Consider the following 18,417-nt stretch of genomic DNA (forward strand, 5'->3'; position numbering starts at 1 on the left):
TGGCTTCGTTTAGCCGCAGCACCTCACAGCATCTTGGGTGCGCAGGCTTGTTTCTAGTGTAGATTTTATTTGCCAAACATGGGAATTGAACCCCTAGCCCTGGCTGTCGTCCAACGTCTGAGCGACGGCGGGATTTGAACTTGTAACCGCGCCAGTGTCCATGCCACGCAGCGAGAGTCAGGCTTGACCTCCGTATCAATGTCTGCTCTGTGCCCGGCCGAGCAGCCTGACGTAGTATTTGCTCTCTGTCTCGGTGTGCTCGTCTCCCTGCTGGTCTGTGGCACCGAGCTGGGACTCCTGTCGCCTCTGAATGAGAAACCATGTTTGCTTTGCTCTCATGCCGCACCGCTTTGCCATTTGCAGATCGCCTGGCGCTGCCGCCGCGACGCTGTTTGCATGAGAACAAGCGCTCGCCGGATGTCGCTGAAATGCAGAGCGTCCGGCCGTATCGATGTGTGTCCAATAACGGCGAATACAGATGCTTGTCAGCTCGTCCTTGATCTCGGGACATTTTTCAGCACCATCCTGCTTAATGTGACAGTTGGCGCTTTGCAGGCACCGGATATAATCACTGAAATTCACACTGATAACCGGCTTCTCCTCTCGTTTTCAGCAGAGGCGCCACTTGGAGGTTAATTTCAGTTTTGGCCGCACATCCTTCCCTGTTTTGGTCCCGGTCCTGTTCGCAGCTCAGACTGCTGTGCTTTAAGGGTTCTTTGCATGCCTCATCATAATAAAAAACATTATGGCTGCAGTTGGTGAGAGTTTTACTGCCCCGCTGCAGAAAATGACCATCATATATCTGAGCAAGTTTGATAGGGTTGTTGATCAGTACCAGTGAATCACTGTTTACTTCACTCTACATGCTGGGACTTCTGGCTCTCAGAACTCACTTTCTGGCCTTTGCACTGTTTTTGCAACAAAAAAGTCCCATTTGAATTTCAAGACCCCCCCGCCCCCTCCCACCTGCTCACATCTTCAGCTGAGCGAGCGAGCGACTGGTGTTATGAGACGTTACTCCAAAGCCTGAAAGCCCTGGTTCCCATGACCAAACAGTAACAGTATTTTGCACTGTGGTATTGGATCTTTGGTCTCAGCCGCTGGTGAGCTTATTGGCCTCCGCTGCTAAAATATGAGTATTGTTTGCGTCAATTACCAGGGCATAGTACACCGGCCCAGAGATCCTTTCATGTTGCTGCAGCTCTGTGGTCGCTGATAAAGGTTGTGCGTTATGTGAAGTCCCCTTTCACAGTGAATGTAGTCATAAATAAATAAAGAAATAAACATCCTGTGAGTGGTTAATCATAATAAGTGATATACGACTATATTAGGATCATTTGTCTCCGTGTCTGAGAGGGACATTTGGCTGCATTTTGGTTTTCATTTCAGATTTCCTTCTTTCAAGTGTTCTCTAGATGAATACAGAGGAAGTGATGAGCATACTGCAGTTTGTTAGATTGCAGTTGGCTAATGAAATGAGTGGGAGTTGTGTTTCTTTTCCCTTTTTTTTTTTTTTTTTTCTGAGAAAGTCCAGAGCCTGACACCCTCAGAGGGAGCCCTGTTTGTCTGCTAGCTGGGAGAGCTAACGCTCCCCATAGACCCGGGCTGCGTTAGCACGGTGCGTTCTGTAATTACAGCGTTAGTGTGCTTGGTAACTAACCGTTGAGACCTGCCACGTGAAAAAGGAGTCACTCTTAAGACACGTACAGTAAAAACACAGAGCCAGCAGTTTATAAGAAAGGCCTTGTGTGTGTGGTTTGGTGTTGGTAAACTCAGGGAGGGGAGGGGAGCGGAGCGATCAGTTTGACAGCCTCAGCTCGGTGGAGAAGTAATCTATGTCCAAACGATTTCCAAACCTGAGTTTTCAGTTTCTTCCATTCGCAGACACTAAAATATTAAGCTTCCAGCGTTTGCGAGCGGTGTTGTTTTTGCCGAGCGTGAACTCGAGTAACCTGCCGTTTCTTCAACATCTTAGCCATATTTTGTTTCCACCGTGTGCTATCCATCTTTTAAGCGGTGCCAAAGTTTTTCACAATAGCACTTAATCAGAGTTGCAGTCTCAAAGGGCTTCACATCGCCTACACACACACACACACACACACACACACACACACACACCTCTTCCCTAGGCCTTAAAGCCTCACTAAGAAAGAGGAAAAAACAAAGAGAGAAACCTCGGGGCGGGCCACACGGAGTGGGATTCCCCTTCCAAAACGGACAGGTGTGCCAAGATTTGGCAAAGTGGGCGTCTGTTTTTTCCAGTTTCTTATCAAATGTTGGACCGAGTGTTTGGCTGTTTATTTCTTAATGACTTTATAGGTGACGTGTGGTGAATTAGCACATCCACCAGGGGAGGAAATCGCAGAGGAGCGTTGTTGCAAGATAACATCATTTCTGGCCCGTAAAGTTGTCATTAACTTCACAATACCCCCGGCCTTCGACCTTGAGCCACCCGGCCCACACAGCTGAGGCTGCTGGCCTGCACGTCGGCTGCTATGGTAGCACAGCTGAAGTTTTCAATAACAAGACTTTGCAGCACACTTGCGGTGTCAATGCAAATAATTCTCGTATGTAAAAGAAAATTAAAAACAGGCCTTGATGAGAGAATGCTTTTGCCAAGGTTAAGACGAGGCTGTGCTTGAATCAAAATCTTGGCTTTGCATTGGTGTATGAGTAGAGATGCTCCTTGCATCACAGTGTCGAGTGTGCAGTCAGTGATTTCGTGTCTTTCCGAGTTTTGTTTTGCTCAATCCGGTAGTCAAACAATGGAGGAGTGTGTTCTCCCCAACTTTTCTTTCACTTGGCTCGCCTCTGAAACGGTGCTGAGAGGCTGTTTTGGAGCAAGGCTGGAACTGGGTGTGTGGCGGAGTCATTGCACCCTGAGACCTAGATAGATAATGATACATTCGCCGGCTGCGTGTAAGCGTCCCCCGTGTGATTCACCGTGTCTTCGCTGCTTTGCATGTCATCAAGATGGAATTGATCAGGCAATAACAGAGGCAGAGCAGCACGCTGTACTATTACAGTCTTTGCGGCTGCATGTCGTGGCACCGGCCTCACAGTAATTTGCTGTGAGGTTTAATCATTCTCAACCCCGTGACGCTCCTATTTGCTGCTTGCTCAACCACCGAGGTGCATAAACCAGAAAGTGATACTGCAGGAGTTAGTCTTTACCCTCTGTCACTGGTCTGCTGACAGGCCCCCTTGTAAAAAAAAATATATATATATATACATATATATATATATATATTGTGGGTAATGATTTGTAGTTTCATTATGCAACATTTAAAAGCAAAGTTTAAAAACATCATTGTTTCCTGAATATTGATTTTTAAAAATCTACATAACATGGCAAAGATGCCTGCAACTTACTTTGAGTACATATTCTATTGACCTTCTGTATTGTTAACCCAGTTTCTCAGTGGCAATAATGCAACAGGTGTGTATGTAGTTAAAGGGGCAATAAGGGGGAATTTTATTGTCTTCATAAGCAGAAGGTGACCATAAAAGGCTGTATCTGTGTGGAGTTGATAAGGTTTTTGATCAATACCTGTGACACGGCGATGACTGCCCCGCCGACCGTCGATGATATTGCAATTTCTGCCGGTCGTCAGTAAAGATCTATAGGAGTCATAGATTCCTTAATGCACCTGAAAGCAGTCAGAAGTTAATTGAAATCAAATCATTTGCATTGATTTCAAATGAAGCCGTCAGCAGTTGGATTAGTGAGAGACACGGTGCAGTAATGCTGATGAATCGCTCATGGGGCTTTTAGCCTACTTGTTGCTATGCCAGCTCTTGTGGTAACCAGGGAGCCAGTTGTCCTGCTTCCTATTTCTTTTTTTCCCCTAGTCTAACATTATGCATGATATTTTGTGGAAAAACACCCTTTGATAATTGTTTCTTAAAGGCCATAATACCATTTGGAAGAACTATATAATATATAGATATTATCTTGATATGAGACCTGATATTTTCTGGGATTTCAGATCTAGTAATAAATGATAGTGCACAAGGGTTGCCTTTTCCTGGTTTTAAAGTCTGTATTTTAGTAAAGGGATGTAATTTTCTGAGCTTATCAGACTATAGTGCAGCTCTGTTATTTTCTTGGTCGTCATATCCACATTACTAATGATTGTTTATCAGAAACCTCTTGTGTGTAAATCCCTTTATGAAAGCACAGCTCAGAGTCATCCAAGGATATTGCTGCAGTGTTGATATATATAAGATACTGTGATGTTTGGTTTTGTCCATATTGTGTCTAGTGGTGATGTTGAATTCCACTGTGATAGTGGTTGAATCGCTGGTGCCAGCGCTGCTATTTGTTTTGCCTCATGCCTTTTGCCTCACCATCACACCCGGACTCACCGTGCAGAGTTTTATTGCTGTATCATGGTGCTTCATTATCTAGTTTGGAGTGAAAACTGTTTTGTCTGCATTTGTAACCTTGCGTGTCCTCTCTTGTGCCTCCCCTGCAGGCTGACGGGGCCCTCCGGGTATCTGACCGACGGACCAGGAAACTATAAGTACAAGACCAAGTGCACCTGGCTCATCGAGGGACAGTAAGTTGATGGGCAGAGTGCAGATTCCACCCACAGGGATGCTGGAGCTGGACAGGGTTTGGCACCAATTAGGCCGCTCCACATAGATTTTGGAACAAGTTCTCGAAGGTTTTCTTGGAGTGCAGCGATTTCAGGATTTGGCTCTGACAGGCGCTAAATTCCCTGTTTAGCTCGGCGGGTCGCTCGGTGTGCGCTGCAGCTGTCTGAAACGACGTTAGCGGCGGAATTAGCTCGATAAGTGTTTTCTGATAATTGCCTGTGTTGGTGGGAAACCGCAGCTTGATGTGTGAAGTGCACCCGCATCAGGACAGTTCAGATGTTGGCAGGCGCACCATCAGCTGCAGTTGAATTTGGCTTTTGCGCTCGCGATGTGCTGTGTGACCAGCAGCGCACATCTGGCATCCAAGGAACTGAAAGTAAACTGAACGGTACATTTTCACAACAGAGCTACAAAACGGTCAAGCTGCAGGAGCTCCGTTTTGGCTGGATTTCCCGTCAAGTATCGATCGATGTAATTAACGTCGTCATGGGCTAGTGCACTGTGAAGTAAGCTGGGTGGCATGGATTATTAAGAATTCATTTTTCCTCCATTTTCGCCAGTAACAAGTTGAATTTTTGGGGTTGAGTTCAAAGGGGCAACAACAAACAGTTTGAAGCAAGTCACCATCCAGTCACACAGTAGCTATATTTAGATGAACTGTAATATTCCACTATCAATCACAATAATAGCTTAATAAAAATAAAAAAAAAGGCTTCATATGACCACCATAAATGCCCAGTCTAGCCTGATTAGAAGGAATTTCAGTTTTCAGTTTTTAATTGGGTTCAAAGTGGTGGTGTAAACCTTTGATAATCTGTTCAACAGGAAAATATTAGCGCTGAATAGCCATGAAAATACTTAATTTGATGGTTTGTCACCAGGTTAAATAACAGCTATATTGTTTTTGTGCATGTTTGTCCCACGCGGCGGGAACATCAGGTGATGTAACGAGTTTCGGGCAGAAAAATAGCAGCAAAACACCACCGGTCTGTGGCTGATGACAATTTTTTAGTTGTAAAGATGAAACTTTTAAAGGAATGCTGAACGCCTCCGCTGTCAAAAGGCTGGAAACCACCAGTTGTTCTGAAAAGCTGAATGGCGCCGGAATCCACCTCTTCATCGAGCAAATCAAAAACCCACTGGAACAGTTTGAAGGCTGCCTGTTACAAGGCTAAAAGTCAAAATAGCCCGGGCAGCTTTCATTTTTACGGTCTGATGGACGACCTCATGAGAGAGCCACCACTGGTGAACATGATGTAACCAGTATTGTATGTGTTATATTTATATTTCCGGCGGATTAGATGCTTCCCTGCAGGCGGAACCACTTTGCACATGTCAAAGAGGTCTATTCTGCTTAAATGCTTCGGGGCATGTAAATGCACATCTTAACTGATCATTTTATTTGGCGTCCATGTCCAGCAGTTAAACTGGAATGTCTGATCTAAATCATTTAAATCGAACTGAAGAAATATTGTCCATGTAACCGCAGCTGTGTTCGGCATGCGATAAAAACGCCTGCCGCTTGTTTCTTTGTTGCCCGTCTTGTAAACATGGCATAAAAAGACAATGGAGTTACTATTTGATGTGGGCCTGATTGGTTACACTTAATTCTTCCATGATATAGACAGACACATGAAAGCAATGATCTCTTACTGATTTCAACCATTAAACACACTCCTTCGTCGAGGGAAATTGGTTAAAGAAGGCTGTTTAAAACTTGAGACAGCTGGAAGATGGATTGTGATAATTAGGGCTGCAAATCAATATTATGAAGCTGGTCATAATGACTGCTTGCTTGCGTTTTAAGAGTCGACACCAACAGTCCTGCACAGGGATTTAGCATTAGGAATTTCCAGTATCTGGAAGTGGATGCACAAACTAATGGAAAAAGTAACTGTGTGAGAAATTCAATATCCTCTGTTGTCTTCCGTCAGCGTATCTGCTGCACAGAGCATTGATTCAGAACACAGATGATTCCTCATCTCTTCAAACCATAAAGTGCTTGATTACATTGGCATTTTTCGGCTCTTGGACGGGACACGTGGCTGTTGGCGGGGATTGAACTTTTGACCTTCCCGTTGCAGCGTCGTCTCTCCGATCGCCAGGCCAACCCGTCATCCAACATTTTCATTACACACTCGTGGCACATTTAAAACACGGTCTTCAGATCTCATGATGATTTCCTCACGGGTTAATGCAGTGACGCATGAACTGTATGCATTAAAATCACAAGAATGCTTTAAATGGGTGGGGTGGAGGGGGGGACATTTGATTTAATAAGCGCTGGCATAGATCCGCTTTTAGACTTAGAAAGCTCAGTTAAGTGTGTTGGATTTGTCTGGAGTGGGCTAAGTGACTCCACCCGCCGGGCAGACAGTGATGAGAGAGAGTCATAATTGAGATAGTGGTTGTAAAATATGGCTCCTTGCCTGACTGTCCAGATAGTGCGTATTATAAACCAGCGTTTCCCAACCCAGTCCTCATGGACCTGCTGTCCTGCAGCTTTTTGTTCTAGCTCCAATTAAGGCCCATGCACCTTCAGGTAGATCTGTTTCAGCCAATCAGCATGAAGCCCTCAAATGGATCAGGTGTGAAAGAGCAGAGCTGAAAAAACAAAAACCTGCAGGATAGGGGGTCCTTGAGGGCCGGTTTGGGAACCACTGTTACAAGCTACGGGTGTGTTTGAAACCTCGGTACCTCCAGGGAACGGTTAAGCTTGAGCATGCATGTGTTTATTTTCTCCTCAACATCTTGCTTCTTGATAAAGTTGCATGGTTTTGCACACAGAGGCGGCCCGGTGTCACTGCAGCCCTCAGCTTCACGGCTGCAGGAGCGATAGAGGGGTTCTGGATGGACCAATATATCGGCAGGCTAGCTGTGTTGCTTGATAATAGCTTTAACAAGTGCAGGCCCTCTATTTCTAGTGGCCTGCTAACTTGGTGCATGTCGGGGGAAAATGATTTGTAAATTTAGGTTTGAAGATGACACTAGAGAAAAGGTCGCGAGGTCACCAAAGTTGTCAGGGTTCATCCTCTGGGTAGCATGGATGTGCTTCCCAATGCCGTGACCATCCATCTGTTGTCATCACTACATGGCCATCCACCTTCAAGATTTTGAGATATCAAATTGACATTTTAGCCTAAGGGTGGCAATAGAGAAATAAAGAGGAATCCTCCTTTGGGGAGTACGAGTGCAAATATGGCAATCCACTCGTTACACTTTGTGATGTCTTGTGTGCAAAGTTGACATTCTGGCCTGAGGGTGGCGATGGAGGCAAGGTCATATGGTCGCCAAGTATAACCATAAGCCAAAAATAAAGTCAAGGTTTATCCTCTGGGGAGCGTGAATTTGTTTGCCTAATTTCATGGCAGCCCGCCCAAAAGATTCAGAGAAACGTTGCCTTTGAGTAAAGAGTCGGACGGACTGACGGCCCGGACCACACAGCCGCCCGTAGGCTCCACCTGCCAGTGGCGTAAAAAGCATTCATAATATCATTCACGGCCTGATATTATTTTTACTGTGTTTTTGGTTGATTGTGTAATTGGAACTTGTGTGACCTTTTTCTTCTAGGAATGTCTCTCTTAATTCAGCTGTAAAATTGGCAAAAGAGTAAAACTGGGTTATGTTTTATTTTTAAAAAAAATTATAATGATTTCTCTTAAGACAGGCCTGTTTGAAAAGCTTAACCTGAATTTATACTATAATTCTTACGAAAAGGCGGTGTCGGTCATTATGGGTGGGAAGATATCCATATTGGATATTATATTAGTATCATATCAGCACCTCCCCAGTGTCGAGACATGAGTGCTAGTTGTTTAAAAAGGAAAGAACTATCCGTCTAGATCTTTGCCACCAGTCCTTTGATTTGACCTGCTGATCTTCCGGTCACAAGCATTTTTCACTAATTTAACCTCTAGGGTCCCGCCATCCAGCTTCTTACCAACTGCCCTGGGGAGGGGTGGACAAACGCTTTTTATCCAAAAAACATTTGTTCAAAAAATGAGGGGGGAAAAATATGACTATTCATAAATTTCTGGTACATTTCGTCCTCATTAGAGAGAAACAAAATGAGCCTTTTTTCCTCCCCCATGCTTTACAATGATTTGATTTTGCAAAGTTAATCATATTTGGAAGTGGTGAAACAGTTTGAGAAATCCCATGAATGTCTGCAATCAAAAGCTGATCAAATAAGCCAGTGTTCCCTGTTTTGCTCCCCGCTGCTCCTCACTGTACAAACACTGGGCCATTGACTTATAGTTAAGTTTAGTTTATCCATTTTGTCATAGTGACAAAATACAGGAACAAGGTAATAAAAAACACAAGCCGCTGCATTTTTCACATCACAGTGGCGAACCTTTGAGCTTTACTATAAAAATAATTTCCATGTTTTTGGTTTAGGACTTTTGCCTCCCTCGCCTTTTAATTCTGTGCTGTGCTGCAGACGCGCCGACAAGCTGGGGAGCTGCCACAAGTCAGATGGTGGTGAAGTTTGGCTGCGGCTGGTAGATCATTTTACTGTGCCAGCCACATTTGTCAGTTAATGATCCATTTACCCGGGGGTCCTTTACTGCTCCAAAAGTTACATTCAGCTGGTAAAATAGTAAAAATGTCTGCTGAATTTTGGCAGCCCACTGGAAGAATAAGTTGTTTTCTGTGTGCAGCTCCAGCGGCAATGCATGAATGACAGTGAATGTTGACATTACTATAAACTTAAAGTTACTATAAAAATAAAGTTTTACTTGGCTGTATAATGTAAAGAGAGAGAGAGAGCGAAGAGAGAGAAGTTCATCACAAATATGAGCACAGCAGGCTACTGGAATTACAAATCTAATAAAAAATGATATAATAAACATGAGACAAGTGGTTATAATTGTTATGAATAATGATACTAATATCCATTGCCTGTTGAGATCTGTGTAGGAGTGTCACAGTGAAGAATCAAGCATGGATGTCTTGTGTGTTTAGTCCCTTTACCCTCTTTTATATGTCATGTAATTACACCAAACTGCTAACTCATAACTTTGACTTCCTCGGCCACTCAATAAAAAGTGAACTTATGTTTTGTCATCATGATGAAGCAAAATTCTCATAAGACAGCAGGCTCAAGTCCAGTTTCTCAGTATTGCATGACCACCGATGTACCTGTGTGATAAATGGTTAAACATGAAACTCAAGGTTGCAGCTACACTTACTCATCATAATAACATAACGATAGCTGCTCCTTGATTTCTGCATGCCTGACTCAAATTAGAAATGAGGAATGCAGAACACAGAATTTGATAACCAAGCAGTATTAACACCACAAAAAAAAAAAAGTTGAAGAAGTAATGTTGGATGTTAGGAACTGTGTCAGCCACCCCTCCCCTTTATAAATATGAGTCCTTAAAAGTCATTAAACAGCTTTAAATTTGAATTTTTGAGGTCTTAAATTCAACATAAACATTTGATCTAATTCCAAAGCCTGTTAAAACACCAAATCCACCGCTGAACCTCCCCGTGCCTCTGTACATACCTGCAACATTTACCTGCTGGGGAAATGCCCATTCTAGATCAGTTGTGTTTACTTAAACTGTACCGGCCTGTCTTACATACCTGTGAGGAGAAATCCAAGAAAATCCTCGCGCTTGCCTGTCGCAAGTTCTGTGACAACAAAGTAATGGATTAATCTCAGTAGGACATCGCTATCTGATGTTAAGAAGCCATTATAGTGAGCTTAGAGAATCAGCTCGTTGATAACTGACAGGATTCCTGCACAAAACTTCCTTCTGCATCATACCAAATGCATAGCACTTACCTTTATAATTGCCTGCAATGTTTATTTGAATAAGAGAAAGATGATTAGTCACGAAATCGGTGTTAAATTATGGTAAAATGTGCAGGAAAACCCCCAGTACATTTAGTTTTCTGATACCTGCAGACACCCTGGTAAATAATGGAATGCATATTTTCTGTATATCAAGTTACTGATGTATTCTGATGTGACAATAACACAGGGCTTTTAATGCCAGTGATAGAGGTTTCCAGGTAGTATTAAAGTTGTATGCAACCCAGACAGGCGTTCTCATGTCTTCCTCTCTGTGCGCCTCGCAGGCCCAACAGCATCCTGCGACTGCGCTTCAACCACTTCGCCACAGAGTGCAGCTGGGACCACCTGTATGTTTACGACGGAGACTCCATTTACGCCCCGCTGCTCGCCGCCTTCAGGTAGGTCCGCTGCTCGTGGGAACTCAGGCTGGTTTGGTGTGCAGCCGATCAGACTGATGGCTTCATCACGGTAACCAGGATGTCGATGCTGCTTCATTACCACGGCAAAAGACTGGAGTCAAAATTCATCAAGTTTCATTACTGCGTCACCCAGATGTGCCGTAACTGTGTACTGGAATTAGAACTGCACAAAATGGTGAAAAAAAATCGTGGTTATTTTGGCAGATACTGCAATTTGTAGTGTGATTTTATTTTCATTTTAACTGGGGAAAAGGATAGTAAAATGAGGATGGGGTGATTTTTATTGCGTCTGCACCAAACCATGTTTTTTTTTTTTTCCACATCTTGAGAATATGATTTGTTGGTATACTGTCACATTTATCTTTTGTCAAAAAACCACAGCTGCTGCGATTTGGATATTGCATTTATCTATGTTTTGATCTTGATTTTGCTTAATTGTGCAGCTCTAATTGGAATACTTTAAAGGAAGGGGATAGGATAGGGGGTTAAAAAAAAAAAAAAATCTGGAAGCACAGCAGCAGTCAACACCATGTCTCAGACTGATCCCCTGTCCACTTAAACTAGGTGGCGAACTGTCACCCGGCACAAAATACACAACTATTTATCTTAAAGAGCCGACAGAGACGGACACCCAAGCGACGTGGAAATCCCTGTGCAAATGTTGCTGCAAAGCTGTCCAAATACAGAGCGATGCATCTCGGTGGCTGTTTGCAGACCCAGGGACAATTGTTTTGTTTTTTTGTGCTCTCTTCTGATTCAACTGGGTCCTTTAAAGCTGTCAGTCATTAACCGCTGGGTAACATTTAACTTTCCAAGGTTCAAGCCATACTTAAAAGTTTAGATTTGGATGTGTTTATCATTATTCTTCCCCTGACAGTTCACAGATTTTCTATTGGAAACGAGTGCTGAGTGTATGTGTGAGACACATGTGATCAAAGTGCCTGCTGAGGTTGACTTTCACAGCTCAGTGTGTGCAACATAACCACAGTTAGCGCTTTGATTTCCACTGTGGCCACTGAAGTTACAAACACGCATTCATAGGACTGACGCAGATATTAGCGCCCTTTGAAATGTATATGTGCATGTCAAAGTTGGACCGGTATGGGTTTTTGAAGCCAGTGTTTTCACAGTCCAGACTGCTTATAAGCAAACAAATCACATGTACTCAGAGTTTCACACAGACCTCCTTTCTTGGCAGTGTGGGAAAGCCTCTGAAACAGCATTTAGACCACGTGACGCCAAAACACTCCACTGAACACTGACTAATTAAATTTTTTTAGGGGGATTAGCCTAGCAGTTCCTTAAGGCAGGGTGACCCACTACACCTACACCAATACTTTAGACCCATTAAGTGAGAAATTTGCCAAGATAAAACATAATTGAGTGAATAAATAAACTGAGCAAAGAAATTCAAATTCACTTGCAGGGTATACACTTTAATGCAGCTGTGGCTGGGGAGCAATCTCTTTATCTAAATTGGACACAGTGATTAAGGTTAATATTAACCTGTTACATCAGTTGAATCTCAAATGACAGTATATATACAGATACGCAACAAACTGACATCACAATGTTTACATATCTCTTGTTATATTACTAATTATCATTAGGAGGATAGTAGTAACAATATGGTGAGTTTCATCCTGACTCTGTTGGTCTCCTCTCTCCGTTCAGCGGTTTGATAGTTCCCGAGCGTTACGGCAACGAGACGGTTCCTGAGGTCGTGTCCCAGTCCGGCTACGCTCTGCTGCACTTCTTCAGCGACGCCGCCTACAACCTGACCGGCTTCAACATCTCCTACAGGTGAGCGGAGGCCGTCTGTCAATCAGTGCCAGCGTCCCTTTTCCCTCTGTTTCTCTAAGAGTTCACTTTGGTTTCCCTCGGAGTGTGAGTGACATCGGCCTAACCCCAAACCCAGGAAATATCACAATCCAAAAACGTCTGTGCATCGCTGTATGAAGCAGAAACAGATACAGTCATCACAGCTGAATAAAACTCTGTCGTTTCTGTTGTTTTTATCTTTTGTTGTTGGTTTTTTTTTTTGTGGTCATTTCTGCATTTATTTCAGCCTCCATGTCCACAGTTCACAAGACAGCTGGTCAAGGCAAACATCAAAGCAAAGCTGCAAAACAAAAGCCAACAGATAAGATCACATAACCAAGAAAAATACACCTATATATATAAATAATGCAGAGATTTTAGGAGCATATCCAAAACATATCACTTATTATTATTATTATTATTATTATTATTAATACAGTCCCAAAATCAGAATTTAAGTCATGTCAATAGACATATTTTCCACAATAATCCAATCTGCAACAAAATATGAAACCATGTAAGTAAGTTTATCTCCAAAATGGGCTTAGAAATGATGAAGCAAGGAGTTGTCATCAGTTAGTTTTCAGTTCCTTTTTTTGTCATCTGTGGATCTTCGACAAGGTTTTGGACCAGATGGAGCCAACATCAGTCGTGAATATGAGGGTTCAGTTTCTCTGTTGATCTTGTTTCTCTTTCTGGATGAAAACTGTCATGTCGAGTCTAAAACCGTCCTCGGAGTCGTTTGAGTCCTGAAACGAGAGCAGCAGCACAAACCAGGCTTTTGACCAGCTCTATCTGTTTCTTCGGCTGTGGAGATTTATTTAGTTGATGAGCCCACTTCACACTCATCCTTGGGACATGATGACGCATAGAAACCTATCACACTCTGAATGATTCAGCCCCTGCACTGGCATGGCTGGCTGACAGCCTCTCAGCAACAAGATAATGCCACCCATTTGCTGCGAGCTGTAATGTCGTTTTCATTGCACAGTTGTACCTTCTGATATCGTTGAGGCCCGCCGTGGCATGTGGCTCAGAGAGTGGTGAAGTGGGCGGGGACTATATCGGGCAGCCGCCGTTCTGGAAGTAAAAATCCCATTAATTTTCCCAAACGCGGTTTTATGCGACTGCCTGTTTGAGCATTTCCAACACTCGGATGGGCATGCAGCTCTGCCGGTTGAATCATCTGTATCAAAACTAGCAGCTTTATTGAAATACTTCAGGTTCATGGCGAGGAAGTCAAAGTGTCCATAAAACATCAGGGGATAAGTCAACTACAAGTCCCGCAGTGTGTCGCCTCCAGAATCAGCCAATCACAGAGCTTCAGATTAGGTTGTTGCCGGTCAAGTTGAGCTTTGTAGCTTTTAGTCGACTGTTCAGACACGCTTGGACGGCCTCAGCAGCCGCGGCGCAGGCTTTCGTTCCTGATTGCAGCCACTCATGTGGAATGTAGTACTGACTGTATTTGAATATATTTTGTGGCTTTAGCTGGCGTCTTCACCATTGTAACGGTTGACGAGACTCATGGGTACTGTAGTGTGTAATGCCATTTGGCATTACTGGAGCAACAGAGGAACGCCGTCTCTCCGAAATTAAATTAAAACATTTAGAGGCGACTGTCATAACATAACCCTGCAGTGTCGCTCATTTATCCAGGAGACTCATGTTGGTTTTGTTGAGTAATAATATGATTATTGTTCAAAGTAAAACACCAAATGTGGAAAAACAAGGGGACAAATTCTTGCGGCTCTGCCCTCTTTGCAACTTTTTTTTTTTTTTTTGCCATTTGGTGTGTGTCAAGAAAGCTGGTCAAACATATTTGGTGCCATCCTGTTTTCAAAGGAGGCTGACTGGCATCATCATCATCACATTAGCTGAAGTCAAGTACAGATTCCAGTGGAAAATGAGAAGATGTTGACTCTGTGTTGTACCTGTAGGAGACCCAGCATGGTTACAGGCTACAGGACAGCACTGGTTTACTACAGTACCTATATTAGGGGCAATATGGGTGCAGCATTGGAAAAAGTCTGGGTGGTCCAAACCTAAAAAGATACCAAAATGTGGGCACAAAGCGGAGTGGCATTCAGAAAACGGGAGCAGAGTCTGTGAAAGTAAATTTGACCCTCCCCAACCTTGTCTTCCACCCAAACGTCTGCAAAGGGCACGACGGACCCCCGAGTTTTCCCCTGCTCATTGATACCGTCGCCATGGCAATGGGATTGAAGTTGGGCTGAAACACAGAGACGGGGATAAAAGCAAAGTGCCCCCGGGCCCCCCCAGTCTTTGGTGTCTGGGAGAGGCGGAGGAACCGAGACATCAAACCATAAGGCTGCCTGAGGAACATGAAAGAGCGACGAGGCCTCTTTTGTGTCAACTCTTTCACGCCGAAACATGTTTGTCTTCAGGAGTTCGGGTCTAGAGTTGGAAAAAAAAAAAAGAGAAAGAAAGAAATAATAACCTCACATCTCGCTTCACTCTCTCAGTGTGATGTATAATGAGATTGTGTTTTTTTCTCTTTCTGAGAGTTTACAATGAAAAACTTTTGACACAGCCTTGTTTACTCTTGGTGTACACTTGTTCTTTTCTTGGATTAGACCAAGACTGCCAAGGCAAAAGTTCGGATTTGTTATTGATGCCAGTCATGGCAGGGAAATACAGATAAGCAGGCAGTGCTGGAAAGAGTACTACACATTACTAAAGTAGAATAACTGCTACTTTGCTGATATGTTACTGCAGTAGAAGTAGAAGTACTGCTATAAAGGTCTAGTGAAAATAAGGTGTAGCTTGACTAAAATGCACTTAAAATGCAGTAAAAGTGACTGAGTTTCTTTTTCCAAACAGTAACTGTGTTAGCTGTTAGAAAAGGAGGAGAGAACACGCTGCAAACTGCATTCTTTTAAAGGGGCATTGCACAAAATTCCCGATGGTTGATTGAAATGAAAACCCTCAACTGATCAGTTTGGAATAAACACATAATTTGATGGCTGAGTCTACATCAAAACTGATAATTTTCCCTTTTTTTTCCTCTACACTTATTCCACATTTTTGCCATTTGATTCTAAATCGTCCTCACCTCAGTTTTTCATGGTGCAGCTTTTATTGTGAAATTTGGAAATGACAGAAAGCAAAAGCAGCTCCCTCTTCTCGTCTTTGCCGACTGAGCTTTTATTGTGAAAGGTTCCACAAGCTTCCCCTGATCATTTGTTCTCTGTAATGGATCTGATTTAAAATGAAGTGAAGGACAGCACTCGAGCAAAAATGGACTGAAGCACAAGTGAAATTACTGGCTTTAAAAGATCACTCAAAGTACAAGTACACCAAAAAACTACTGAGTAAATTGAATTAGTTGCTTCCACCTCTGTTAGTGTGTTCCTGTAAATGAAGCTGGTTTTCCAGGGATGCTGTTAATGTTTTGAGGCACATAACCATTTACTGCATTGTTGTGCTGTATGTGCCCAGCCAGGTAAGGCATAGCGGCGACATCAATGGCGAGTCGCAGTCGGACATAAAAGAGAAGCAAAGTTAAAGCTGCGGTAGACAAGACACGCTCAAGTACACGGTGATTGCTATTTTATTTTTATCGCAGATGGGCTGTGTTCGCCATCTGCTTCTTCGGTGTCTGCGGTGGCTTTATGGGTGCCGCTTACCTCACATGCAGGCTGGATGCCACTTCAGAGTAGACAGCTCATTAAGATGGGTGACAAGTGTCGGGGCAGGCACTTGACCAACTGAGGGGGCGGAGGGCGGGAATAAGAATGTCTCAAGGGGAAAAAGTTGCACATCGGAGCTTAAAGGCTTGCGACAAATGAGGCACGGCTCGCACAAAAGGGGGTGTAACGCAGCTTTTGAAAGGTGTTTTTGATGTTTCCGGGCAGAATTTTGAATAATCACTTCCATTTCCCCTCCCTTCATCCCAGGGTGAACACGTGTCCCAACGACTGTTCGGGTCGGGGCGAGTGTCGCGTCGGGAACTCCACAGGCTCGGTGTACTGCGAATGTGAAGACAAGTGGAAGGGGGAAGCCTGCGACATCCCCTACTGCCAGGCCAACTGCAGCTACCCCGAGCGCGGCCGCTGCGACGCCAAAACCAAGACCTGCGTCTGCAAGTCGGAGTGGCAAGGTGGGTGGGTCGGTCGGACCGCTGGTGCTGCGGCTGCCAGCGGCGTGACCTAATTGCCTCACGCCCCGTGCTTCCTTGAATACCCACAATGGCATCATTTTGGCCCGTGCCAAAGCATTCCCACTGACTAAAATAAGCACTCTAATGAGGAATGTGGTGTGCCTCCATGCAGTGTCCAAAATTAACTTTTTGGCTTTCCTGCCAAGAGCTGATAAATCATGACGTTACCTGCCAAGAATATTTTTTTACCAGCCAAAATAATTAATACACATTTTTCATGGAAATGTGCCAGTCTGTCCATTTTTTACTGCTGTTTTGTGTATAGAAACAAGCGTTGGGTATATAGCACTCGCTGAAGAGACGAGAGCAGATTTAGAGTTTTAATTTAAAACTTGCTCACTCACTTAAAAACGGGCCAAGTTTGTAATTCATCAGGAAGTGACTAACCACACAGGAATAATATTAAGTTTCTGTAAACCGTAAATAAGGCAAGTTAACGATTCAGCCGGCAAAGGAACAGAGGTTTACTGCTTTGTGCGGCGCAGTATAATGTGCAGCCAATCAACACCCTGTTGGATACACAGACATTGTTTTGCTTTGATTTGGCTTGCTCACAGCCAGAGAGAGAGAGTGTTTGTCGGCCAGCGGGGACAAAGATTGAGAACAGCGGAAGATCAAAGACTGTATGTGCAGGGTTTCCATGGGTCATAGAATTTCTGAAGTCATGAAATTTTGAAAAGTCTAGTCAGGGAATGTAATAAAATCTTGGAACAAGTCCTGGAATATCATGGGATAGTAACTGGCTACTCACCAGATGTGATGTTTATCTTCGACGGGGTTCATGTCACGTTGCGTACCTCTGAATCTGAGGTGTATGTTGTATGACGTCATGGAAATTCAATATTACAGTCACTGAGGAGTCACAGAAATTTTTTTTTCCTGATGTAACCGAGCTCGCCAAATCATCTCAAAAAGTCTTTGTCAGTCTGTATGACGCTGGAGTAACTAACATCTTCACGATGCCTCCAGCAAAGCAGGTTCTGCAGGATCAGCTTTCCTATCACGGCCAGTTGGGTCATTAATATTGAGTGTTCCTATTTGTTAATGACCTGATATATATATATTTTTTTTCCTTAGAATTGAACCATCTGCACATTCTAACTGCTCTGTTAGTTCTTAAATGGCTCCTCGGTGCAGCTTTACACAAGCAGAGACAATGGCTTAATTTAACTGCAGTTATATCCGCAGCTCAGTGTGCTCATGATCTAATTACCAAGGCTGAGGGAGAGGAGGAACAGACTGGCGTTATCTTAGCCTTTATTACCCTGTCACGGTGTTTTAGCCGAGGAATAGCACAGTTAGTGTACCCCATGCTGCCAGCCTCCAAATGAACCCATTCTCCGCGCTAGCCAATGCAGAGGCAGAGACGGATGCGCGGCTAGTGAAGCTGGTCTTGCATTTAATCTCCTTTTCACAGATGCACAGCCCTCAACAAATTACATCTTCAGAAGGCGGCCAAGGCCAGCTTTGTTTTCTTTATGGAAATGCCACCGAGGTGCAAAGGTGGTCCTGTTTGTTTAATGACAGTGGAGGCAGCGTGTGCACTGGGAGTTGATGGAGAACTCAGAGATGCACTGATCCACTTTTTT

At 43.7% G+C, this 18,417-nt stretch overlaps 1 protein-coding gene across 1 annotated transcript in view; it reads left to right on the forward strand.

Annotated features, from left to right (window-relative positions):
- Positions 1-18,417, forward strand: part of atrn (attractin) — a 156,547-nt gene that overhangs the window by 6,017 nt on the left and 132,113 nt on the right. The window contains exons 2-5 of the mRNA XM_030044786.1: positions 4,479-4,562; positions 10,693-10,806; positions 12,502-12,630; positions 16,566-16,768. Of these exons, the coding sequence (XP_029900646.1) occupies positions 4,479-4,562; positions 10,693-10,806; positions 12,502-12,630; positions 16,566-16,768 (530 nt within the window). The remainder of the gene's footprint in view (positions 1-4,478; positions 4,563-10,692; positions 10,807-12,501; positions 12,631-16,565; positions 16,769-18,417) is intronic.

Source organism: Myripristis murdjan, chromosome 22 (genome assembly GCF_902150065.1).
Source record: "Myripristis murdjan chromosome 22, fMyrMur1.1, whole genome shotgun sequence".
Lineage (NCBI taxonomy): Eukaryota > Metazoa > Chordata > Actinopteri > Holocentriformes > Holocentridae > Myripristis > Myripristis murdjan.